At 38.3% G+C, this 27,466-nt stretch overlaps 2 protein-coding genes across 19 annotated transcripts in view; both read left to right on the top strand.

Moving 5' to 3' along the window:
• Positions 1-22,904, top strand: part of TBCCD1 (TBCC domain containing 1) — a 25,847-nt gene extending 2,943 nt beyond the window's left edge. For 4 of the 18 annotated variants that reach the window (XM_070582504.1, XM_070582497.1, XM_070582498.1 and 1 more), the window contains 7 exons: positions 1,990-2,368; positions 5,809-5,964; positions 8,810-9,176; positions 11,327-11,513; positions 11,664-12,161; positions 16,250-16,403; positions 19,237-19,989. In XM_070582504.1, the coding sequence (XP_070438605.1) occupies positions 2,033-2,368; positions 5,809-5,964; positions 8,810-9,176; positions 11,327-11,513; positions 11,664-12,161; positions 16,250-16,379 (1,674 nt within the window). In that variant the 5' untranslated portion in view covers positions 1,990-2,032 and the 3' untranslated portion in view covers positions 16,380-16,403; positions 19,237-19,989. Of the gene's footprint in view, positions 1-1,454; positions 1,583-1,677; positions 2,369-5,808; positions 5,965-8,809; positions 9,177-11,326; positions 11,514-11,663; positions 12,162-16,249; positions 16,404-19,236; positions 19,990-21,394 lie in introns of those variants that run through there. The other 14 variants (XM_070582500.1, XM_070582503.1, XM_070582501.1 and 11 more) reach the window with 9 other exon arrangements.
• CRYGS (crystallin gamma S) lies at positions 21,443-27,466 on the top strand. The gene is made up of 3 exons (XM_008528465.2): positions 21,443-21,581; positions 26,244-26,486; positions 26,887-27,466. Exons 1-3 carry the CDS (start codon positions 21,561-21,563, stop codon positions 27,157-27,159), a joined length of 537 nt encoding a protein of 178 aa, XP_008526687.1. The 5' UTR covers positions 21,443-21,560; the 3' UTR covers positions 27,160-27,466.

Genomic DNA, 27,466 nt, shown 5'->3' with positions numbered 1-27,466 from the left:
GTCCCGGAGTTAGAATAGGCGGTTCATCCGCAGGATCTGGCTTTTAAGGCACACTTCGGGGACAAGAGCTCAGTCCTCACAAAGCAGCCTGTTTCCATTTGGGGCGAACTAAGATCTTCCTCACATAGCTTTCGTCGTCCGATTTTACTCGGAGCGACGCTAAGCCATTCCCATCTTGAAAGACAGCTGCCATTTGCCCTCTCACACCCTTCTTTCGGGTTCATGCTCCCGTGTTCCTTCACCTGGCCTTTATATGGCCTCACGTCTAAGGCCACTCATTCTGGTAATCCTCTCCTGGATCCACGCACGGTTTTCAGAGATTCTCCCAAAACTGGGTTCCTAAAGTACATTTGTAAGTAACACAGTTCTTAAATCAGACAGACTTGAATTCTAATCCAGGGCTGTGCCAACTTAAGTATGTGACTTTGGGTAAGTCCCTTAACTTCTCTAAGCCTCAGTGTTTTCATCTGAAAATGGGATAATTGTGTGTATCTCCAAGTGGTTGTGAGGATGAAAGGAGGTGAAGAACACAAAATATTTAGCATGCTGCCTGGCACATAGTAAGCACTCAATTGATATCGACTCTTTTTAACAGAAAATTCCCCAATGAAGTACGATTTCCTTAGAACCGAATGCAAAATATAATAATAGCAATAAAACATTTTTTCATCACTCACGTAAGGATGGTTTTTAAAGTGATGTTACTCAATGCCGAGGAGTGCTCACTGAAGAGGGTACCTTGGTCAAGTGATGGTACAATTTGGTGCAAGCATTTTGGAAAGCAATGGAAATAGATGTCTGGAGCTTCAGAAATGTCAATTACTTCATTTCACAAATGCACATTTGAAAATTTTCTCTGGAAAATTAATCATAATGCAGAAAATATGCAGAAAGATGGTAATTATAGCATTATTTATGAGTGAAACATTTAAACTTTTTATAGTGGAAAATTTTAACACACACAAAAGTAGTGTAGGTAAATGAACCCCCATGTAGTCATTATCCAGCTTCAACAATGATCAATATTTTGCCATCTTGTTTTTGTGAAGAATTTTAAAACTACTAAATGTCTGAAAATAGGATGACAGTTGAGTAAACTAAGGTACATTCATTTAGAGTGCTATGAAGTTTATAGAATAATACAGATTGTATATATATAATAATACAGCTGTAATTATCACAGCTATGAAAATTCAAAAATTTAACATCCAATCTGTGTAGAAAAAAAGACAAGAAGGAAGTACAATAAAGTATTAACTAGATTCCCTTTAGTGGTGGGACTGTGGATGATTCATCCCCTTCTATTTTTAGATATTTTATAAATATTCCATAAAATAGTGTATCGTTGTTATAACAAAGAAACAACAAACAAAATCTAAAAATATCCCACCTGAACTAAGCACAGTAGCATATGCCAGAGTGGGTTCACTGTTATAGAGAATAAAGATGCTTTAACTTCCCTTGATCTATTTTTGCAGCCTACATTTACATGAGCATTCCTGTCTGCCGCCTGTTAGCGTTTCATGTTGAGCTTATATGGTCAGCTAACACGTCCAAATCTTTAACCAACCATCGTCTCTGTGTAAGTGATTTGACTCTGAAGTTTTATTGCCCTTGTTTTGACTAGTATTCCCCTCAGGGTAGAGCAAGATTTCCTATGATAGGCCGACTCTTTTCCACATTTCTTCTTTTCTTCTTGTCCTGAGCAGAGATCCACCTCATACCTCATGCATTTACACACTCTCTCTAAAAACAACCACTTGGAACAATTCAAGTAAGATAATTTTGTTTTATCACAAAATTTTTCTTGCTCAAATAGGTTGTAATGAGATCCGACAGAAGATCTGTTCTGCTCTTGGTTGATGAACTAGCTCTGCTTTTTAAACTGACAGTATATTTAAAAACAGTTAAGGGAGGGGTCATGTTACGAGAAAAATGTATAAATGACTTTTGTTTCAAATCAGTTTGTGAAGAGACTTTGTTTCCTAGGTATGCAAAGAAGCCTTTTCACACGGATGTCCTTAGAGATAATATGGATCACTCCGGAGTGCTCCTCTGGGTAAAAGCAGAACCCTTTATGGTGGGTGCCTTGCAGGTCCCCCCTCCATCCAAGTTCAGTCTTCACTATCTCAGGAAGATATCCACCTATGTGCGAACCCGGGCCACAGAGGGAGCTTACCCACGCCTGTACTGGTCTACATGGAGGCACATTGCGTGTGGGAAACTGCAGCTGGCTAAGGATCTGGCGTGGCTTTACTTTGAAATATTTGATAGTCTTGCAGTGAAGACGCCGGAGGAGCGCCTGGAATGGTCTGAGATTCTGTCCAACTGCATGACTGAGGATGAGGTCGAAAAGCAAAGAAATCAGGTCTGGATTTATATGTATATGTGTGTGTGTTTAGTTACTTTGGGAAATAAACTATTTTTAATTTTTGTACTAGCTATACACTGTGTAGTTTTAGGTATTAACCTAACCTAACCATGGTGATCCCAAAGAACTATTTGAGTTTTAGCAGTTCCAGTTTGGCAATATTTAATGAATTAGTCCTTACTTAGTAATCTTTATTCACCTATTTCCAAAGCAATAATGTTACAGGAAGCCTGCAGTTGAAAGAGGGAAATATTTTCATTGACTTTAAAACTATTTTGAGGTGAGTGAGTGCTTAGGAACCACTGATATGTTACAGTCAGAGCACCTGACTGTTTTTTAAGTGAGCATCTGCTATGTGCTGGGATTCAAAGATGATTAGAACAGTGTCTCTGCCCTTATGGAGTTCATAGACTAGTAGGGGAAGCTGGTGTGTAAAAAAGTGCCATTTAATAGTGTGGAATGTACAATAATAAAAGTATGCATAAAGTACAAAAGTAGAATAGAGAAGAGAATGATTAATTCTGATGACCAGGAAAGACTTCACAGAGAAAGTATATTAATCAGAGGAGGCTAATTGCAGTAGCAAGCAATTCCAGCATTTCATTGGCTTAGCACAATAACAGTTTATTTCTCATTCATGCAGCCGTCAAACACAGGGCATCTGGTCAGGTGAGTCCCTAGGCTGCTGTTGTCCAACCAGTGACTCAGGGATCTAGGTGTCTTCTATCCTTTGGAGCCACTCTTATATTAGTCAGCTTTGTTGCAGTTAAAAACAAACCAACAAAAATGAGTTCTGGTAACAAGGGTTTATCTCTTGTTCATTTTACATGTAGGCTGCACCTTAGCTTGGCTATCTTCCAGGCTGTGGCTTGGCTCTATGTGTCTACTCATTTGGGGACCCAGGCTGAAGAAACAGCTTCTGTGTAGGTCATGCCTATTCTTGTGACAGAAGGGAAGAGCAACAGAGCAGGATATGCCTCTTAAAACTTTTGCAAAGATGTGACATAAACTACAACTACTTTCATTGCATTGGCTAAAGCTTTGGCACACATCCATGCCTAAAGTCAATAAGATGGGAAGGTAAACTACCTCAGAGGAGTTAGGGAAATCCCATGGCCATGAATAGGGTCGTATAAGCCTCTTGGAGGATAGGGAAGTGAACAATTGCAAATATAATACAATTTGCCACATCCATGCCCACTAGGACCTCAGAGTCCTTCACTTCCTTATCTTTTGGGAGAGTTTTGGAGAGGCTTGAAAGTGGTATATGTAAATCCATCCACATTCCATTGACTATAACCCAGTTATTCCATATTTAATTTCAAGGGAGGCTGCAAAATGCCATCTAATTGTGTGCCCAGCAAGAAAAGAAAAGGTAATTAGCATCTAGCCAGTCTCTGCCACATGGGGTAATATCTGAACAAGGCTTTGGAAATTGAAAAACCATTTGGCCAGTGACTAAGAGGGGAGGGGCATTATAGTTATTCATTAATTAAACATTTATTGAGTGCCTGCTGTGTGCTAGGTACAACAGTGGATGCTGTGGATGCAGAGATTAATCAAACCTTCGAGAAGCTCCAAATGTTTTGAGTCCTTATTGTGTGCTATATTCTATGCTAGTTACTAGGAATATAAAAATGAAAAAGACAAGGATCTTATAGTCTCATGGGGAGGCAGGTATATGAAGGAATAATGATAACAAATAATTGTTAAATGGAAGTATGTATAAAATCAAGGAATTATGCTGAGTGGAAAAAAAGCTAATCTCAAAATGTTACATACTGTATGATTCCATTTATATAACATTTTTTTTTCTTCTTCTGCCCAAAGCCCCCCAGTACATAGTTGTCTATTCTAGTTGTGAGTGCCTCTGGTTGTGGCATGTGGGATGCCACCTCAGCATGGCCTGATGAGCGGTGCCATGTCCACGCCCAGCATCTGAACCAGGGAAACCTTGGGCCACCAAAGCGGAGTGCGTGAACTTAACCACTAGGTCATGGGGCCGGCCCCAATATATAACATTTTTGAAATGACAAAATTATAGGGATAGAGAACCGATAAGTGGTTGCCAGGGGTTATGGAAGGGGTGAGGGAAGTGGGAAGTGGATATGGCTATAAAAGGGCAACATGAGAGATCCTTGTGTTGATTGGAGTATTTTGTACCTTGACTGCATCAATGTCAATACCCTGGTTGTGCTTTTGGACTATAGTTTTGCAAGATGGGAAACTGGGTAAAGTGTACATGGGATCTTTATTAGTTCGTACAACTGCACGTGAATCTACACTTATCTCAAAAAGTTTAGTTGGGGCCGGTCCCATGGCCGAGTAGTTAAATTTGCACACTCCGCTTCTGGTGGCCCGGGGTTTCCCAGTTAGATCCTGGGTGCAGACATGGCACCGCTCATCATGCCATGCTGAGGCGGCGTCCCACATACCACAACCGGAGGCACTGGCAACTAGAATTTACAACTCTGTACTGGGGGGCTTTTGGGAGGAGAAGAAGAAAAAAGATTATCAACAGATGTTAGCTCAGGTGCCAATCTTTAAAAAAACAAAAAGTTTAAGAAACTAAAAAATTTTTTAAATATGTAGATTTGCAGGGTTGCACATAGGCAGTTGATCGACTAGATCTAGGTGATCCTGAGAATCCGTATTTTTAAGTTTCTTAGGTATAGCAATTTTTAGCCAGGTTGGGAATCAGAGTGAGTATAGCTATAGAGCCAGTTGTCTTTCTTCACTTTTTTGGCTCTCCTGTGTGTGTGTGTGTGGGAATGGGTATATGAAGATAATCATGACCGTCAAATCCTGAGCTTCAGACCACACCCTTCTTCAAATAAGGAATGATTTACAAACGTCTGTCAGGCCAGTAGTATTTTTTAAGTCAAACATCCCTTTAAGAATTTGTTGAAAACCTGAGGCCTACTCCTCCACAAAATGCACATACGCCAAAAAATTACATAGAATTTCAGGTATTGCATTGATATCCTAAACTTTTTTGATAAGTCTGTGAGCCTTAGGTTAAACTAACCTCTGTATCTTGACTAAATTTCGTTCTTCCTTTCCTCTATTTATTTATTTATTCAAATCCTGAGGGGTTTTCTTTAAACTATAATTTTAAACTGCTGAAATAATGTACTCTTAAAAAGCCCATCCTTCATCCTTTCTTCATCAGTTTTGGAAGAGAATGTCTATGGTCATAGATGCTACATAACTTTCTGAAAAGGTAAATGACTCCACTTTAATTAGTTTTAGAAATCTTATAACTGGGTATCAAAGACATAACGTAACAAATGCTAGCAATGTTTCTACATTTGTCTTCTAAGGATCAGCAAACTGTTGTGAATTTGTTTTACTATATCTACTTAGTAAATAAGTAGATATTTATTTAGCTACTGGTTTTAGGACATGTGCTCATCATTTATTTTCTTCTGGGACAGCTTTCAGTGGACACGCTACAGTTTCTGCTCTTCTTATACATCCAGCAGTTAAACAAGGTCTCCTTGAGGACATCTTTGATTGGAGAAGAGTGGCCTAGTCCCAGAAACAGGTCTCAGTCTCCTGACCTGACGGAAAAATCCAGTTGTCATAATAAGGTACTGTTTAAATTTTAGCTTTCTTCTCTGAAAGGGACAATTTGTGAGAGAGATGGTTTGTTTTCATTAAAAATTATGTTGGGATTACTTATATAAGCCAGTGATTTGCTGGCTTGTTTTCCTTTTTACATTTTTTTCTGATTATAAAACAAAATCATATGTCCAGTCTTAATCAAACTAGAGAAGTGATTTCAGTTCCCTCAACAACACAGAAATTGCTTACATGATTTTTGGGCAAATTATTCACTATACTCTTATTAGCATTCCCATTTTTCAAATGTTAATGAATTTGAATCTACTTCTTTGACTAAGGATAAATGAGAAGATGTAGTGTTTGCAAAGTCTTTTGAAATATACTGAAAAAATTTCTATAAAAATATCTTCTTGTATGTTTAAGTAATATGCTTAAGTATACTTAAGTTCAGCATACTTAAGTAATTATATATGATATGACCTAGAAGTTAAAGTTAATTGCTTCACATTGTGAGTTTCAGAAAATGTTATTCTTTCTGTTTTTGTAAAGAATACCAAAATATTTTTACCGATTTAAGTGGAAGTATTTTGAAAAGCTTTATTTTTTATTTATTTTTTTAAATTTTTTAAATTTTTATTTATTTATTTTTTGAGGAAGATTAGCCCTGAGCTAACTACTGCCAATCCTCCTCTTTTTGCTGAGGAAGACTGGCCCTGAGCTAACATCCATGCCTATCTTCCTCTACTTTTTTTATATGTGGGACGCCTACCACAGCATGGCTTTTGCCAAGCGGTGCCATGTTGGCACCCGGCATCCAAACCAGTGAACCCCGGGCCGCCAAAGCGGAACGTGTGCAGTTAACCGCTGCGCCACCAGGCTGGCCCCTGAAAAACTTTAAAATGTAGATCTCAGTGTTACTGTCATGTGCAGGCTCTTTAAAAATGTTCTGAGGCTAAAAAAACCACCTCTCTGATATTTGGCACTTTTATAATCTACTTTTTCAAATAAATCTGTCCACCCTTATATTCCATGATGCTATTCCCTCTTGCTTCTGCTTCTTATTTTTCCCTCTCGCTTGTCTTCATGGGCCTGCCTCCCACTGACCCTTACAGTTCACTGTTCCCCCAGGATTCTGTCTGTGACCATTTTTTCTTCTCACTCAACGTATTCATTCAGTGCAATTCTTTCTCTTCCCTTGGCTTCATATATTTCTATGGCCACTGACTTTGTCTCCATTCTAGATCTCCCTCTTCACAAAGATGCCCTGTCTATACCTTACATTCAGATTGTCCAAGTTCAGATGTATGAGAGATGCCAGTCACTGCCTGCTCTTTTCACACTTAGTTCCTGCTGAATGGGCACCGTGTAGAGACAGTGTTTTGAACTAAAGTAGCCTGTATTCATACTGACTCTGCCACTTAATATCATATGTTTTTAGGCAAGTCAGTTAACTTCTCTAGGCCTTGGCTTCTCTTCTCTAAATGCAGATGATAATACCTATTTTGGAATGGCTGTGAGAATTCAGTCATGACATTTGTTACATAGTAAGCACCAGTAAGTGGTGACTCCAGTTTGTGTTACAGCATGACCTCTGCCAACAACTGATTGGACCAGGGATGGATACTTGACTAGAGTAACCCACTCATAGGTATATATTTAAAACTGGTCTGATTTGAAATGATTACCTGGCCCAATCAGTACCCCCAGGGGAGGAAGAAATTACACAGTTGGTGATAGGTGCTTGAGCTGGCAGCTCATGTGGCATTGGAACCAGAATAGCCACTATGTTCATGAGTGACCTGGAGTTATGAGGGATTAGAAACTCTGAGGTAATCAAAGAAAAAGAAGGGAATGGAACAGACATGCAGAGAGACACTGGCCCCCGAGAGAGAACCAGGTTCAAGATTCTTTTCCAGTTCTGATGAGGCCTACCTACACTTCAGTTTGGGAGATGACCATGAGTACCTATAGTAAACTCTCCCTTTACTTGAATTAAGTTGTATTCCCTATGCCAGTGAAGGGTACCATCAGCCACCCATGGTCTCTCTCTCACCACGCGTACCTAGTTAGTTGTCAAGTCCTACTGATTCTCCCTCCAAAATAACTCTTTAAAAATCTCTCCCTTTTCTTCCTCTTTTATAGGCCCTAATGACATTTTTTTTTTGCCTTGAGTTCTGTAAGTACTACCTAGTCATCCTGATTTTAGTCTATATTCCACCTACTATGCTGGACTTTCTAAAATGCAGATGGATTATATCCATTTCCTGTTCAAACTCATCAATGAATTCTCATTGTCATTGTTGTTTTCATCTTATACTCCATGGACCCACCAAAGGGCCTGCTATGGGGGAGGGGGATGTGGCAAGAGGCAGGAAGAGCACTTGAGGCTGTGGACAGCTCTACTTTGATATGTTCTTTGTCATCCAAATGAGAGCTTATTAAAAAGAAAAAAAGGTATAGCTATTTAGAAAATAGTTTGAAAGTCCCTGTCACACAAAATAAAGTCCAGATGTTTTAATATTTCATACAAAGCCTTGAATGATTGGTCCCTGCCTAAAATGGGCATAATAATGGCATCTATTATAAGATTGTTGTTAAGGTTAAATATATTAAATTTTGTATAACACTTAGTGCTTGGCACACACTAAGGGTTAGCTATTAGCATTACTTTTGAATTAGCTAAAGTGGAGAGAGAATCTGTTTATACCTAGTACATACACAAAAAAATCTTTATAAGGTCTATATAGCCACCTCAAATGCTTTTTTGGGGGTGAGGCAAAGTATAAATACAAAATAATTAAAATATAAAAGTTTCAGGTCTTGCCGAATCTCTTTGCTCTGTTAAGAGTGCTTTATTTTGATATTCTTTAGAACTGGAATGATTACAGTCACCAAGCTTTTGTCTATGATCATCTGTCAGATCTACTTGAGCTGCTTTTAGATCCAGAACAACTCACTGCATCATTTCATTCGACGCATAGTAGTCTAGTCTCCCAAGAAGCTGTCGTGGCGCTCAGCTTTCTTATTGAAGGTACAGCGAGTAGAGCCGGGAAGATATATCCACTTCATGAACTTGCATTGTGGCAACCACTGCATGCAGAAAATGGCTTCTCAAAGATCTCTAAGACCTTTTCTTTCTACAAGCTAGAAGCCTGGTTGAGAGCCTGTTTGACTGGGAATCCATTTGGTACATCTGCTTGCCTCAAGTCTGGAAAGAAATTGGCTTGGGCTCACCAAGGTATTTTTTAATATTCTAATCTAGAGTCAATTGAATGGCAAGTTAAGGAACCTAGTGTTTTCTGGTGTATTAATGATTACACATCTTCTGCAGAAGACCTAAAAAATATTGCTACTATAAAAGAGAAAAAGAAACCTCTCTATTTTGTATACATCTTTTTGTGTCAAGGCAGCAACAGTCTCAGAGAGTTGATTTATTAGTCCAAATTGTTTAGGTTGCAGTTAACAAACCCTAACTTCAGTTAGTGCTCTCCTTGCTCTGCTTTTGTATCTTCTGACTCTTTCCCTTTTGCTCTCATATGCTCATTTGCTTGAGGCTTTCCTATTTTCTGTGCACCACAGCAGAATTTAGCTATTCCACAGTTACAACCTCAGAGAGTTGGTGTAGAGATGAGGTTCTTTTTAGCTACACAGACACAAGCAGATGAGATATTTCTAAATTGAAAATTTATATTTACAGTTGGGAGAATCTGGTCTTGGTTGCATCAGGTATCTATTCCTGATAGTCCAGCGATGGCTAAAGGGATAGGTTCAGGTGCTATATGACTTCTTGGGGCTCAGGCATAAGTTTTAAGAGAAGAGGAGGCCAAGTATAAGTTTAAAGAGAAGTAGGTACCTGTACTGAGGCAAATGCCAAGCAAAATTAATGAAAGAAACTAGAATATACTTCCACAATCTCTGAATTTCAAAGATAAAGAGAAAATAGGTTCTGTGAAAATGTAAAACAAAACCAGTTTTGCATCAAATTTTTATAATACTAAAAAACAGAAAATGGTTGAACAACATCAACAGCATATTGAGCAAAAAGATGGTGATCTAAGAACTCTGTATCCAATCAAACTATTGCTCTAAGTATGAGGTCAGGGACTTTCAGATACGTAAGGCTCCCATAAGTATATAGGAGATACTACATAATTCTTGATGTTGATAAAAGAATATAGGTTCAAGTAAGTTTTTTAATGTTGTTAGGGTAGGCACTAGTAGGGAAAAGAAGGATATCTAACCTCTTAGGATTATACTAGAATGTTAACAGTGGTAGATAGTAGGATTACAAAGAATTTTTATCTTCATTTACTACTAGTGTTTAAGACTTTTCTACAATAAGCCTGTATTACTTATCTAATAAAAGGAAACAATAAGAATTGTTTTAAAAGAAGAGTAACAGCATGCTTTTGTGACCTCTCCACATTTGGCCAGTACTTTTTACAAGGGTGTCCTGGTGGCTTGCAGGAAGTACAGTCTGAGAAGCTAATCACATAATAGTGGGACTGTGTTAGGAGGGCAACAGATAACTTTGTGTGTCAGTTTGTGCAAGGCATTTGTGTACGAGAGGAAGATGTGCTCTCGTTAGTAATGATCTTGGGAGTAAAGACATGAACCCAAATACATAAATAAATAAATACATATATAAATAAAGACATGAACCAAATATCATGGACTGATGTGGTAAGTAACCTAGGAGGGGTTCATAATTAGTATTATGGCAATTTAAAGAGATTATTTAAGGGGCCAGCCTGGTGGCACAGCGGTTAAGTTTGCACATTCTGCTTCCACAGCGCTGGGTTAGCCAGTTCGGATCCTGGGTGCGGACCTACACACCACTTGTCAAGCCATGCTGTGGCAGGTGTCCCACATATAAAGTAGAGGAAGATGAGCATGGATGTTAGCTCAGGGCCAGTCTTCCTCAGCAGAAAGGAGGATTGGCGGCAGATGTTAGCTCAGGGCTAATCTTCCTAGAAAAAATAAAATAAAAAATAAAAAGATTATTTAAGTGTTGGGATGATGAATTAAGGCATCTTGGAGGAGAAAATACTTGAGTTGGGCCAGCTCTGCCACCTACTAGCCATATGACCTTAGCCACGTTACTTAACTTCAAGGTTAGACATGAAAAATAGTCTTAGATCTATAGGCAATCTTGAGTGGATTTTAAGTTTTAAAATTTTTTTATAACAAAAAATTATGAAATATTGCAAACATACAAAAAAGCAGAGAATAGTATAGCAAATACCTCTTTACCCAACACACAGCTCTCACATTTTTTTAAACCTCACGTGTATCTAATTTTAGACATGTAGTCTGTGTAACCTCATATGGTTGTTTGTTTTTCTTTGATTTGAAACTATCTCATTTATTCATATTTTTCTTAAATAGTTGAAGGGACGACCAAAAGAGCCAAGATTGCTTGTAATACTCATGTGGCCCCTAGGATGCACCGCATGGTGGTGATGAGCCAGGTTTACAAGCAGACATTGGCCAAGAGCTCAGATACTCTGGTGGGGGCACATGTAAAGATTCATCGTTGCAACGAATCTTTTATATATCTGCTCTCTCCCTTACGGTAAGCACAGTCTTTGTAGTATTCTGATAGTTTTACATTTTCTTTGGAGTAGGATTGATCCTTTTTCTGCCATCAGAGAATTATACTGTAGTCAAATATTTTTTTCTTATTCTCATTCAGATGAATTTACCTCATTTTTTCGTTTTTCAGATCTGTGACAATTGAGAAGTGCAGGAATAGCACCTTTGTTCTGGGCCCTGTACAGACTGCTCTTCACCTCCACAGCTGTGACAACATTAAAGTCATTGCTGTTTGCCATCGTTTGTCCATCTCTTCTACAACAGGTTGCGTCTTTCACATTCTGACGCCTACACACCCACTTATTCTCTCTGGGAACCAGACAGTAACTTTTGCCCCTTTTCATACTCATTACCCAATGCTGGAGGACCATATGGCCAGGACCGGCCTTGCTACAGTGCCTAACTATTGGGATAAACCAATGGTTGTGTGCAGAGAGAACAGTGACACTAGTGTCTTCCGACTCTTACCACCTTGTGAATTCTACATATTTATTATTCCCTTTGAAATGGAAGGGGACACAACAGAGATACCTGGGGGTCTTCCATCTGCATATCAGAAAGCACTGGGTCAAAGAGAGCAGAAGATACAGATCTGGCAGAAAATTGTGAAGGAGGCTCGTTTGACAAAGTGAGTGTTTTCTAGAAGTAATAATTAGTCTTATATAAAATTCTATGGGAAAGCAAATTAACCTGCTCATGTTTACAGCTGTGCTAAAGTAATGAAAAAGATATAGTGTGTCTTTTATTAAGGCTTGAATTTCAGGTCAGTGTTCCAAGCACTGTTTGCTTCGGGGATAGGAGCAAGTGTATACTCAAGTGTTAGACTCCCTTCTGTTAAGAAGCTTAAGTTTCCTTGGCAGATATAAGACTCATATGAATGAAAATATGCCACATAATCCAGTACTTAAATGGATTGGTTTTAGTTTTTAATTTATTTCTCTACAGTATACTGACAGTTCTCAAACTTGGTTGTATATTAGAATCATCCAAGGAACTTTTTAAAAATACAGATTTCCTGGCTTCACTACACTACAGACTCTCCAAGGGTGGATCCCTAATGCTGGTCCATGGACTAATGCCAGTTTTTGTCAAAGTTTTCCCTAATCCATGGTAAAATGTGAAAAATAAGTACAGTGTTTTTAAGTAAAGCTAAATTTAGTCAATTTAAAATGTTGTCTTTTAGTCTGAAATTATTTCCTTCCTCCTTTTGGGGTACTGAAATATCTTAGTTTTAATAACATGCTTGTGATAGTAGATGGTTGTGGTTTATTATGTCCACCACAAAATTTTACTTCAAATGTATTAGTCTTTGAACTCTGGAAGCCAGGATGGTTTATGGAGATTCGGAAAACATCAGTGTGGGTAGTCAGGGAAGATTTCTGGAGGAAGTAGGATTTTTGTTGGACCTTGAAGAAGGAGCAGAGTTTGGATAGGAAGTGAGGACTGGGCAGAATGCTTTTCATAGCAATAGAGGAGCAGATGTGGAAGCAGAAGCAGGCCTTAGGTATTCTGGAAATTAATTGCTGAAATAAGATTCTGGGTATAGAATAGTGGTATTTAAAGTTGGATGGGTAGATTGAGCCAGATTATGTAGAATCTTGAATGTCAGCAGTGAAAGTTAGGTTTAAATTGAATTAAGCAATAGGAGCCATCAAGGACTTTTGAACAATGGGCTGAAACTCATAAATCCATTTCATCTATTCAGGAATATTTATAGAATGCCTATAATATGCAAACCACTTTATTAGATGCTATGGCAGATTAAAAAATGTGATTGGCACATTTGAAGACCCTGGTTAAGGGAGATTTGAAAGAGAGAAGTCAAGGTGATGTTGCAATAGTCCAGACTAAGAAACTGGACTAGAGTGGAGAGAAAGGGGGTGGAAACCAGAAATATTTTGACAGGAGGCAGGACTTGGTGCAAGATTTTGTGAAAAAGACGAAAATCAAAGATGACTCCAAAAATTGGAGCCCAGCTTAGAAACTTTTGTTTTCTTCGGTTTTCTTCAGGACACAGGAGCACATACAACTTAAAATTAGTGGATGCTCAGAATAAGTAATTATTGTTTGTACAAGTATTTTGGTATTTAATCAGTTTTGTTTGTTAGAGATTTTAAGAGAGGAAAGTAGGAAACATAATACCAAAAGATGGAGGGTTGCTTCTTCCTCAACATTGTCCATTTCAAAGCTGGAGCTAGTTTGAGAAAAGGGTATCCATTTCCTTTTTGGAGATCTTTACATGAAATGTTGTATGTCCTGATGATATCTTGATCATTATGACCCTTTTCCTTAAGACTTAGAAGACCTCTTACTTTAATAATTGGATTCCATTTGCCTGGTATTAGTTGTTTTTTTCTGGTTGTCATTGTCTTGAAAGCAGTCATTCCAAAATGTTATTATTTCTGATGATCCAGAACTGCTATTTAATGTGTGAGCAAAAATGCTTATTTTAATTAGCTCTCTTAGTTTTGTTAGATTTTTAAAATGTGTTGTTCTTGAAAGTATTCAGACTCAGGAATTAGTACTGACTATGCCACTTACTGTGTTACACTGAGTATGTCATTTAACCTCTTTGGTTCTTAATTGTATCATATATAAAGTATATGTTTATTTTCCACCTGATGAGATCCATGTGAAGGTTTAAGCAGATAGGATATAGTAGTAATGTGTGTGTATGACTCTGCGCGGTGGTGCGTGCTGCACTGTGTGTAGTAGTATGAGTGTAAGACACTCTGTTTAGTGATGTGTTTGTGAGACACATCTTCTTGGTGGGATTGTTCACCCAGAATGTCTGAGACCTGACCTGTTAGAATAGAACTTCGTAAGAGAAATAGTAATTGAAAAAAGACTTAGTCCAGCCATGGTATTTTTTGGATACTTTCTCATGGCTTTGTTCTCATCATATAGATTAAGGGATGAAATATATAATATATAGTTACACAGTTGCTTTTAGACTCTTTAAGGCAGTTGCTACTTGCCGAAAAATATAAAGATGAGTAACAGTGAAAACTCATGCTTTACCTGGGAATCCATTATGATAATACTGCTGTTATCTGTTACAAACATTCCACCTGGTTTGTATCTCATGGATTGAGCCACCAAGATATTAATACTACACACCAGTCATTCTCAGTTCTGTAGAATAATGAAGATGGCTGTAGTAACAGGTAATATGTATCGGGCACTTCCTATGCGCCAAGTACTATTCTAGTCGCCTTCTATGTATTAACTCATTTATTCTTCATACCAATACCCTATCACAGAGGAGGAAACAGGAACAGAAAGATTTAAAAGTCATCCAGGAGCCAGGACTCACACCTATTCAGCCTGGTTGCAGAACCTGAGTTCTTAGTGTAGTTAGTGTTTTTTGTGAACTGTTGTCATATATAATATATAATATAATAAATCATTATAATGCTTTTACTTAGTTATTGCTCTCTGGCCAAAGACCACCAGGAATGTATCTGTAGAATAAAGCTGGATTTTATTACTCATTGCAAGGAAGAAAAGAACTTGTTTCATCTCAGTAAAAGCGTGTTGAAAAGAACTTATAATTGGATTTTGGCTTATGGTAGGTAATTTTGGAGAGGGTTCTAGGAAGCAAGGCTTTGTTGTGGATTGAATGCTATTTGGAAGCAAGGGTAATTCTATGATTTGGAATCTTAATAATTTTTATATCAAAGGTAAGAGGAATAAAGTGGGGCTAAAACTATAATTTTAAAGATGCAGCAGTCACTCATTAGCCAGGAAGGGGTGATGTTTGGTCATTTTTGTGGTTTGGACCACAAAATGTTTGTTTTTTGTCTGGACTGAGGTATGATTATGGGGTGGTCTTGTTCTTGCCTCGATCTGTCCGCATCCCTTGGTGGCCTTATCTGATGTTAGTGTTCTGTGGAATTATGTTCTTTGTGTTCACCAGGAGAACACTGTGGCCAGGCCAGATCCAGCTACACCAAGGCCTAGCTGAGAGTGCTGAGCTAGCTCCTGGCTGTCAGGAGCTCCTATTCTTTCTTATTTTGAACATGTTAAATATGCTCTCACTTTAGAGCCTTTGCACTTTTTGTTTCCTCTGCCTGGAATGTTCTTCAGATATTTATTTTGCTTAGTCCATCACTTCATTCAGACCTCTGCTTAAGTGTCATCTTAGGCTTTCTTAGTCCATGCTTTTTGTAAAATAGCATTGCCAATACTCTGCATTCCCTTACCCTGCTGTATTTTTTCTCCAGAGCACTTATAACTGCTCAAGTTTATATATATTTATTTTAGTTATTGCCTGTCTTCCTTCCTACAATATGCAGTCCACAAGGAGCATAGACTACATAGATCACAGTGTGAATGGTGCCCTCTGGAGTCACACAGCGCACAGCTGCCCAGACAGAGCTTTCTCTTTTCTTTACACGTTTATCCCCATTGTCAGAACACTACCCAGTGTCACTTGGTCCTCAGTAAATATCTGATGAGCGAATAACCACAGTAGAACAAAATATGTAATTACTGGTAAGTCTTTACAAAGAAGGCATTGTATCTAAGCAATCTTTTTTTTTCTTTTGGTGGTGGTGATCCAATGTATAGAACTGAACAACTGTTTGGAGAGAACAAATGGTTAACTAGAACTAATTTAATGTTTATCCCATTAAAGTGTTTTATAATCACTTCGAGTAACATTCATATGAGTTAATGCTGCTGCATTCTTTTTGATCTCAATTACAATTTTAGGGATCAAAGAAAGCAGTTCCAGGTACTTGTGGAGAACAAGTTTTATGAGTGGCTGATTCATACAGGACATCGCCAACAGCTGGACAGCCTCGTGCCTCCTGCAGCAGGCTCCAAACAAGCAGCAGGATGAGTAAGGCTCCTGGATCACACACTGGTAGGCATTTATAATGTAGGCCACCTAAAACAGATTATTTTGGGGAAATCTTATAAGCTTACAAAAAAACTGCACAGAATATCATGTTACCAACCATTGCCAATTTTTTTCCATTAATCCCACTAGTGGTGGCATTTATAGACCTTTACATACCCATATTTTGGCATTTTATAGTGAGAAGACCAGAATATTCAGGTGGTACCTATAGAATTATGGGTAAATATAACAGCCAGGTTTTGTCTTTTTCACTTCTTGCCAGGCAAAAGTTGTACTGTCCGAAGATACTACTTTCCCCATACATAGCTTTAAGTTCTATTCCCCCTTTCTAACACATCTTTCCTCTTTCCCATCACCCCACACACAAACCAATTATTAAATTAGGTGATTTTTGTTAATTGCACATATGAGCATTAATAAATTACCAGAATTAATCCAAATGAAGATTTGAGGGGCTGGCCCAGTGGCGCAGCGGTTAATTTCGCACATTTCGCTTTTCGCCGGCCCTGGGTTTGCTGGTTCAGATCCTGGGTGTAGACATGGCACCACTTGACAAGCCATGCTGTGGTAGGCGTCCCACGTATAAAGTAGAGGAAGATGGGCACGGATGTTAGCTCAGGGCCAGGCTGCCTCAGCAAAAAGAGGAGGACTAGCAGTAGTTAGCTCAGGGCTAATCTTCCTCAAAAAAAAAAAAGTACAAATGAAGATTTGAATACGGAACTCTGGAAGATCACAGACTCAGTAGAAGAGAATATGGACACAGGCAAATTTACTGGAAGTTGTTTAATCTAAATATGTAGTATTCTTCTTTTGTAGAAATTAGTTTATCGAGCTATTTTAAAGTATTTTTAAAGACTAACAATAGAAAAACAGACAAAGGACATAAATAAGTAGTTTATATAAAACTACTTAGAAACACAAGAATGTTCACTTTCACTCAAATTAAAGAAATGTAAGTTACTATTTTTCATCTATCAGATTGGCAGTAATGAAAAACTGGTAGTATACAGCACTGGGAAGACATTTTACCTCCTACTGGAGAAAGTGCAAATTTGTGCAACCTCTTTGGAGGATAGTTTGACAAAATCAAAATTTAAAATGCACAGATTCTTTGACTTAGCAACTTCACTTCTTAGGATTTATCTTACAGTTGCATGCAAGTATGTAAAGATCTGTTTAAAAAAGGAGTTCAGAGCCAGCCCTGATGGTCTAGTGGTTAAAGTTTGGCACACTCTGCTTCGGCGGCCTGGGTTCAGTTCCTGGGCATCGAACGACACCACTCGTCTCTCAGTAGCCATGCTGTGGCTGTGGCTCACATGGAAGAACTAGAAAGACTTACAGCAAGAATATACAACTGTGCACTGGGTCTTTGTGGGGGAAAAAAAAGGAGAGGAAGATTGGCAGCAGATGTTAGTTCAGAGTGAATCTTTCCCAGCAAAAAAAAAAAAAAAAAAAAAGATGTTCATTGCAGGATTATTTGAAATAGCTATAGACTGGAAACAACCCAGATGCTTCTCAGTAGAGGGCTGGTGCCTTATGAACTGCCTCATCCATGTCCTGGAATGCATGTGTGAAAGGAACAAGGTGTGTCTGTATGTGCTGCTACTGAAAGATCGCTAAGCTGGGGGGTTGGAGAGTGAAGGCCAAAGGGGGGGGGAATAAAATGTTGCCTTGTATGTTTGAGAAAAGAGGGATTATCACACATTTATATGCTAATTATGTGCCTTAAAAATTTCTGAAAGGATATAAAGAAATTATTAATAGTGTCTTTGAGGCATGAGACTGGTTGTCTAGGGTGGGAGAAAACTTGTTCTTAATTTTTATTGAGATGTAAGTCACATACCATAGAATTCACCTTTTTAAAGTGAGGATTTCAGTGGCTCTTATTGTATTCACAAGTTTATGCAACCATCACTGTTAACAAATCCAGAACATTTTTGTCACCCTAAAAACAAACCCCATACACATTGACAGTCACTCCCCAACCTCCAGTGTCTCCTCTTCCCCCAAGACCCAGGCAACCACTCCTCTACTTTTGGTCTCTTGATTTGTCAACACTGCACATTTCATGGAAATGGAATCATACAACATGTGGCCTTTGTGTCTGGCCTCTTTCACTTAGCGTGTTTTCAAGGTTCATTCGTGTTGTATCAAGTGTCAGTAGGTCATACCTTTTGATGGCTGCTAGTGTTCCATTGTATGGATCTACCACACTTTGTTTACCTGTTCATCAGTGGATGGACATTTGAGTTATTTCCACTTTTAAGCTGTTGTGAATAATGCTGCTGTGTACTTTTGTGTACAAGTCTCTGTGTAGACATGTTTTCATTTCTTTTAGGTGTATACCTAGGAGTAGAATTGCAAGGTCACATATTTAACTTTTTGAGGAACTGCTGAACTGTTTTCCAAAGCTGCAAAAATTTATTCTTTATTGTTTACTTTATGTATTGTTTACATTTTTAAAGTGTGTATTTTAAAGTGTATTGTTTTTATAAAACAATAATTTTATAATATTTAGTTAATAAATGCTGAGGTTAAGAATTGGAAGTCTATCAAAGATTATGTAAAGGAAATGGGAACTATAAGAGGATAAAATTTTAGTTTAGACTAATCCCCACACATAGCCTGCTATATTTTTTTATCTATGTATGAATTTCTTTTCTTCTATTGTGAACTAATGTGACCCTCAGAAAAAAGGAATATAATTAACTTTAAACTTTGTGTTTTGTTACTCTAAACTATCATCTGACCTTGATTTAATAAATGCATGGTTTTTTCTTATTATTTGCATGAAAGCAATAGAAAATTGTTAATGTTTTTCTTTTGTTACCTTTAGGGCTCTAGAAACATGAGGACGAATGGAAGATGGTACACATCTTGAAACTAAATTGAGAAGGTGCTCTTGCTGCTTAAGAGACTTTGGGGCTTTTTCTTTTATTTAAGACCTTTCCTTAATTTCCATTCCATACTTATTTACTACTGTTTACATTGAATTTCAGCTAAACTTCTGACTGTCCTATAAACATATTATTTATAGAGCATCAGAAGGCTCATCTTTGTGATGCCAAAATGAAAACCTGGATGAAGGCAGTCCCATTGTATGTATGTTAATATTAAAGTTATTGAGTATAGATTTACAGGTAAACTTCACATTTTAATTTCTATGATGAAAGGGTTTCATCCTTTCTAGAGTTAAATAAGAGTTTTATAGTTGTTTGTAACTATTTAAGAGGAAGTTGTTACTCCTTTAAAAAAATAATTGGGATGAAAGTATGATTTGTTGGTGTATAAATTGCAGAAATAGTTTTATACAAAGATATTTTAGTCCTTAAAGTATGAAACAATGAAATTGTTTAGAATCTTTATTTTTCATTTTCTGCTTTAAATTTTCAATAAATAAACTCTAAAAAGTAATTTTCTCCTTTTAATGAAAAGACAAAGCTTTACTTTTAAGTCTAGAAAAGGTTTCCAATGTCATTGTGTGCTGTTATATCAAAAATAAAGTTTACATTTGATTGGGAAAGCTGTGTTCTTTAAGATAAAGGAAAACAATGATCAATTTAATAAAATGAAGCTGATTGCTGATAAACATTGTTTCATATGCTCACTGGCCATTTAGTTAGTAATTATATCAAAAAAGAGCTTGATTTTTATTTCCAAAGTGAAAGTTAACCCTCAGAGTATGTGTTAATTCTAATTGAGGTTTTCATAGTTTTTATATTAAGATGAAATTCAAGCAAGCAAAGCATTACCAGATAAACACTGGAGTAACAGAAGTATGTTTTGGAAATTGCTCTTGGTTAATGAAATTAGTGGTATTAGAAATTTTCTTTAATGTTTATAAAATTCATAAAACTAAGCATATAACTTAATACTTTATTTATCAATAATCTTCATGTCCAGGCATATTTGCCATTTTATGAATTGACCATAATATATCTCAGGGGCATCCCATTTATAAAAGTATTTGTTGGATAGCTTTGTTAGTGGGAAGAAAAGGAAGTCAGACTTTTGAGAAGAATATACTGGACTAGGAAAATTAAAATAGAGAAGAGTCACTTTGTTGTTTCTTTGAGTTTCCGTAAGACATAATCTCATTCCTAAAGTCAGAGTTGTATTAAGTGCCAGAAAATGTTCTCTAAACAGGTCCCAATATGATATCATGGCAGAGAAATGCCACCTAGCAGGTGGCAAGTCAGGCTTAGCTAAATCTTTGCAAATTCAGGATTCTGCAGTAGCTTTCTGTCTTTCAGTCTACATACTGTAGCACCCTTTCTTGTGGATTAGAATTTATGTGTGTGTGTGTGTATGTGTGTTTTGAAAACATTTCAAACTTAAAGAACAATTGCAGGAATCTGAATTCCCACATACCTTTTGTCTAGATTCATCAATTGTTAACATTTTGCTACATTCACTTTACCACTCTCTATATAGTATTATTATTTTATTTTTGCTCAACAGTTTAAGAGAGTAGGTTACAGACATCTTGGACCTTAGTCCTACATACATTAGCATGTATTTCCTAAAAACAGACATTCTCTTATGTAGCCATAATGCAAATGATTAAATTCAGGAAGTTTAACAATAGTACATACTATTATCTAATACACAGTCCTTATTAAAATTTTTGCTAATCACCCCAAAAATGTCCTTTATAATGACTTTTTTCCCAAACACAAGATCATGCATTGCCTTTAGTTGTCACATAAATTTTGTTGCTTTAGAACGTGTCACTTTTGTTGAGAATTAGTGGGTGGTCTTTTGACTCATCTCCTGCAAGCTTTGTCGAAGAAAAAAAGGACGTGGGGGATTTCAAGGTGGCTGCTTGCTAGAAAACCAAATTGCCCAGAGCAGAGGGACTTTTTTAATCTTGAAAACTTTGTCTGGGTTTTGTTGTCTTGACTCAGCAAAGTCTATAATGCAGCAAGGCTTGGTAAGCATTAAAGGGGGTAGTGAAGCTTTGCTTTATTTCATAATCCCATTTGTTTTTCTAGAAACCATCAATAGCCTCTAAATGACTGACTCAATTTTTGGATCCTATTCTCATGACTAAGCAAATGTTTGATTTGAAACCAGCCCAGTATAAATGTCTCTGTGCCTCTAACTCTCTCTGGCTATTCCTGGATTTCAGTACTGGGGAAACCAATCTATACTCCAAAAATGTCTAAAACTGGAACCAAGGTAAGAAAACGGTCATGCTGATTTTTGGCCTACCCATCTTCTTTTCACTTAATAATACACTGAAGGAAACATGGAGAAAAGCTTTTGCTTCTTTGCCTAGAGGTGAGTATGATAGTGGTTAGAAGGCTGGAATTGGGAGAAAAGATTAAGAAATGCTTATTATATTTTCTACTCTAACTGAATTACCAGTTTATTAAGGGTTTATCTTTATGGGTGGTGTTATGTTGAATAATATACAGGTATATAACGTATAAATCATCATGATTTCTGCCTTCCAGCAACTAATATTCTATGCATTTCCATAGACATAGTACGTGCTGATAAGAGGACTCTGTGGAGTAGAAAACTTTTAGTATTCAATATGTTTTGTGAAATTTAGCCTCAACCATTACTGTTCTAAAAGGCCAAGGTGGATGGACCAATCACGTGAATTAAACGCCACATATCCCCTGTAGTCAAGCAGTTACCTGTATCCCTTTCCCCAAATAAAGTGCTTAAGTTAGGAAAATTGCCTCTAAAATACTTGATTCACAATTGTTGGACTGGAACTTGATCTCTCAGGCAGGCTTTGGGAAGAGGGCAGCTACCTTCATTCTCTGTTAGCTCTTCCACTGAGCAGAGTGTCTAAGGCAAAGCCTGATCTCCCCCCTTACTTTTAACTTTGAAATTTTTCAAACCTATTGAATCTTAATAAACAAGAGATGTTGAACAAATACTTGTATATCCTTCACTTCTGTTCTTCGACTGTTGTCATTTTGCCCTATTTGGTCTCTCTCTGTCTCTCTCTTTTTACTAAACCATTTGAAAATAAATATCAGACAATACTTTTGCTGTAAGTATTTAGACATGTATCTCCTAAAAACAAGGGCATTCCCCATATAAACGTAATATCATTGTCATGTCCCCTAAATTTATCGTAAACATAATACCTAATATTCAGACTATATTTAAATTTCCAATTCCTGCCAAAAATGTACCACATGACTGGCTTTTCCCCTGATCTAGGACCCAATAAAGGGTCATGCATGGTATTTCACTGTCGTTTCTCTAGCCTCGTTTTTTTCCTTTAGTCTCTTTTATATAGAGTAGTCCTCCTACCTTTCTATTGTTGTTTGAGACATGGAACATTTTTCAAAGTCTGGATCAGGTGTCTTAGGAAGTCCCAAAATCTGGATTTGTCTGATTTTTTCCTCTTGTGTAGACTCAGACTAATCTTTGGCAAGAAAGTTACACAGGCAGTGTCAGGTACTTCCCATTGCGTCATGTCAGGAGGCGCCTGTTAACTTGTTCCGTAGCTGGTTAGTGCCTAATTTTTTTTCCATTTAGAAAATAGAACTAATAATCATGCTTGTCATCTAGAAAGTTTAGAGAGAAAGATGAGACAGTGTCTTTAGTGCTCTGAGGTTCTTGAAAATATGCCATGCAAATCCCACTAAAAAGAATTTGAAGTCCATAGAGGGATATCCGTATGCTCGAGGGAAAACTGTTCCAGAACCATCTATGAAAACATCCCCAGCTTTCGCAGATTTCGGTAGTAATAGTGTGCTCTCTTTTGTTTCTTGTAGCTGGGCTGTTCACTTAAATAACTTTTGCTTGCTAGGCTAAAGGAGATAGTAAATTATCTCTTACTGTTTCTCTTACTGCTTCTCCCTTTGCTAGCAATTTAATCAGAAGAGTTATCAGCTTGGCAAAAGCAATACGTTTTACTAAGTTTGTTTTTGTTACCTTTGGGATGCTCAAGACATGGTTCTTTCTGCTGTGTTGGATTAGTAAGGTATTTTTCAAAAAACTTGAGAGGAATTTTGTAATAATTTCTAGGAAAATCTCCTGCACATTTCTTAGCCTTTTCTACAAAATTTTTTGTCCAAGAGTCCACACCTTCTCTGGGCTCACCACGGAATGAATTTCATGGTCCTTCTACAAACGGAAATTGAGTGGAGGTGCAACATTCTCTGGGCCCTGAGATTTGGAAGGTCTCCCACTGGAAGGAGAGCCTGGTCCTGGTGCTCAGTAATGGTTCCGTGTGCTTTGTTTCAACCTTGGGATGGTCGGCTGCTCTGCTGGAAGGATGAACAGCAAGGGGGCCTTATAGAACATCGTGGATCCTTCCACTTCTCAGATACTGACGTCAGTCAGGTGCATGTGCAGAGGCAGTGAGTGAGAAACAATGAAGTAAAGAAGATGATATTAACTTAATTTCCTGTAACATACCCCTTGCAAAGCCTCTTTTGGTGAATAGTTTACCAAAAACCAAAGGTAAATTGAATGAAGGAGTTTAGAATCTATTTGTTCTTAGAGAAGTTACCTTGATTTTCCTGAAGGTCTTCCCACAGGTTTTGAGAAAAGCCTCACAGACTCAGGGTCAGTCTTGTTCCACTTCTAAGAGACTAGATGGTGTGTGCTGACCAGAGCTAGCCGTGCAGGGAGGAAGACGGCAAAGGGAGATAAGGTAAAATAAAATGACCCACAGATTACTAACTAGGAGTTTTGCACTGCAATCCACTCACTTGCAACTAACATGTAACTAGTGAGTGACCTTAGGCAAGCCATGTAACTTCTTTATCTGTAACAACTATATTGGCATTATTGGCAATTATGAGCCAGCTTTAAACCAAGTGCTTTATCGGCATTGTCCCACTGGACCCTCAGAACAAGCTTCTGCAGTGCATATCGTTATCCAGTTTACAGATGAACAGCCTGAGCTTTAGAGACGTTCAGTGGCCTGTCCAAAGTCACAGAGCTAGTAACTATAGCTAGTAACACAGTGGTGCTGTGGTTTTGTTTTCTTCATCTGTAAACTGGGATCCCATGTACCTCTAAATCTGTGCTATGCTGAAATGGGAAAGTGAGATGGAAGAGAGAAATTTGAGGAGGGAAGAAACAGATGAAGTACATGATTTAGGATTGGGAAGGGGTAAGGAAGCTTTTAGGGACAAGAGAATGGAAGAGTTGAGAGGAATGGGAAGGGTCGGGGGGCAGGGAATTAAGGTGGAAGGAAATAACTATTAGTGTTATTATCTAGAAAGACTCACCTGGGGTAGAAAAGAATGAGGTTTTAGGCCCGTTTGCGAGCCATTCTTTGTTTCTTCCTCTCCTTCATTCCCTACATCTAATTAGTCACCGAATCTTACATTTCTTCTGCTTCCTCATTGTCATTACATTGCAGTGCCCTTTGGTTGGCCCTCATCATCTCTCACCTCGCCCATAGCAACCATCCATTTCCAGGCACAGGCACAAACCTCTACACTACATTTCCAACACAATCACCAGAGGGATTCTAGCATGGCTCTGTGTCACTTGTCTGGCTGTATGTCCTAATACTTCACCACATACTCAGTATGCACGAGGCTTAATGAACTATTTGTCCCTATTAAGGGCATGTCCTTTCACTCCTTTCCTTTGAACAGGCTATTCTTTTTCCTTTGCCTCTGAAAAACCTCCACCTATCCTTCAATGCTCACCTCAAAGATCCTCTCGCGACTCAGCCTGCTCCTTTCATCTGAAATGGCTGACATGGTTTTGTCCTTTTAAACCGATAAAGTAAGTTAGCCACGAGGTGGCAGCATAACGCCAGGGAATTAACTGCTGGACTCAATTACACCTGTGATTTCAGTTTAACTAATAGCCTAGTGTTGACCTCAGTTGTGGAATTATAGAACAAAAAAGGGCAAACTCTGTAGTCCATTTGGTCTAGTGGTTTTCAGACACTGCTTCATGAAGCCCTAGGAGTTCTTGGGAATTCCGTCTCTTGTTTCAAACAAAAAAGTTTTATTTTGCAACCAAGGCTTCCAATCTAGTCTAGTCCTTTTGTTTGACAAATGAGAAGCCGGAGCCCAGAGATATGGCTTCGCTAAGTGATGGAGCTGCCTGATTGTAGAGCTGTAGCTCTAGGGCCCAGGTTTATTATTTCCTGTTTCTCGGGGTTGCATATTTTCCAGTGCCGTCAGAGGTCTCAGAGGTTTACCCCAAAGATTGTGGTAGAAACTTGGTAAGAGTTTGAAACAAAGGACATTCTTGCCTTGTCATTTTGTTACTTTGCAACTGCTCTGTTGGCAGCAAAATAATAATACAGAAAATAATATGATATATTTTCAAGTGTGTGTGTTCTATATCCATCTAAAATAAGCTGTCTAAGCTAAGGTCTATGTTTTATTTTTTTCTGTATATCTTCCATATCACCTAGAACGAGTTTCTGCATTTGGAACTCACTCATCTTCATCAAACATTTACTGAGGGTTTGTCAAGTGCTGGGAATGGGTCCATAGCTTAAATAAGGCTTGACCCTTGCCCATGGAAGAAGTCTAGCAGGAGGCTGATGGGAGAGACAGCTATATAAGTGGATAATTTATGATGTAATGTGGTAAGTACAGTGAGCTGTGGGAGCAAAAAGAGAAAGCAATGAACTGGAGTCTGAAACTGCTGGTTTATGTTAGAGCACTCTTTCGTTTTGCTTTATTTTAAGCCTTCAGAAAGTACTATTGTTGACAACCACATTTGTCTGCCAGAAGGTAAATGTTGTGAAGTTAGGTAGAACTAGACCTTTCCTCCTCAAAATTGAGCAGAAAGGAGTGTAAAGTAGGAAATGTGTTCTTAATTTTTATTTTCCTATGAATAAAGCCACCCAACTCCTCCGTTCTTCTCTTTATTTGCCCTGTACTTCAGATTACTTTCTATGAAGACAAAAATTTTCAAGGCCGCCAGTATGACTCTGATTGCGACTGTGCAGATTTCCACGTGTACCTGAGTCGCTGCAACTCCATTAGAGTAGAAGGAGGCACCTGGGCTGTGTATGAAAGGCCCAACTTTGCTGGGTACATGTACATCTTACCTCGGGGTGAGTACCCTGAACACCAGCATTGGATGGGCCTCAACGACCGCCTCAGCTCCTGCAGGGCTGTTCGCCTGGTGAGTCTGGAGGGTAGGCTTGCTCGCATGTGCTTGCACACTCTCTCTCTCTCTCTCTCTCTCTCTCTCTCTCTCTCTCTCTCTCTCTCTCCTAGCTCCCTCTCCTTAAGGGGTGGTTGTCTTTTGTTGGCTGCTAAGGCTTAAATAAAATCTAAGGTCAGTTCATCACAGACTGAACATACTAGTCATTTCCATGGCACCTCCTCTACCTCTTGAGTATTTTAAAAAATTAAGTTTTTCTTATTGAAAGTCAGCTGTTTCAGTCAGTGCAGAGTGAGGACAGAAGTTCAGATCCTCTAGCACTCGAGATGGTGGGTTCTGACCCATGCTGTTCTCTGAGTCCTTGACCTGCTGGTTATTTCCATAATGGTTGCTGTTCATTTCCTCCTGTGTTTTGCAGTCTAGTGGAGGCCAGTATAAGATTCAGATCTTTGAGAAAGGGGATTTTAATGGTCAGATGTATGAAACCTCTGAAGATTGCCCTTCCATCATGGAGCAATTTCACATGCGAGAGGTCCACTCCTGCAAGGTGCTGGAGGGTGCCTGGATTTTCTACGAGCTACCCAACTACCGTGGCAGGCAGTACCTCCTGGACAAAAAGGAGTACCAGAAGCCCATCGATTGGGGTGCAGCTTCCCCAGCTGTCCAGTCTTTCCGCCGCATTGTGGAGTAATGACATGGATGGGACCAAATGCTGGCTGGCCTTGTCATCTAAATAGGCATCATAAATAAAACAATTGGCATGCATTCCGCTGTTGACTGTAACGCCTCTCCTTAAACGCTTAGGGACCAGCAGAGGAGCGCCCACCATAGTGGGCAGTTACACAAAGCAGCTCATCCTTCAGTTTACCAGTCTGTATCTTTGTGCCAAACGAAATGGGACTGCATTAAAAGGTTAGAAAATCACAGTGCTGTGTAGTGGTTCTTGTTACTTAAGTTCTGTATTAATTCAACAAGTACAATAAAAATAGCTGCCATGA

The sequence above is a fragment of the Equus przewalskii genome, chromosome 18 (genome assembly GCF_037783145.1).
Source record: "Equus przewalskii isolate Varuska chromosome 18, EquPr2, whole genome shotgun sequence".
Taxonomy (NCBI): Eukaryota; Metazoa; Chordata; class Mammalia; order Perissodactyla; family Equidae; genus Equus; species Equus przewalskii.
This window is presented reverse-complemented; position numbering and strand designations above follow the sequence as displayed.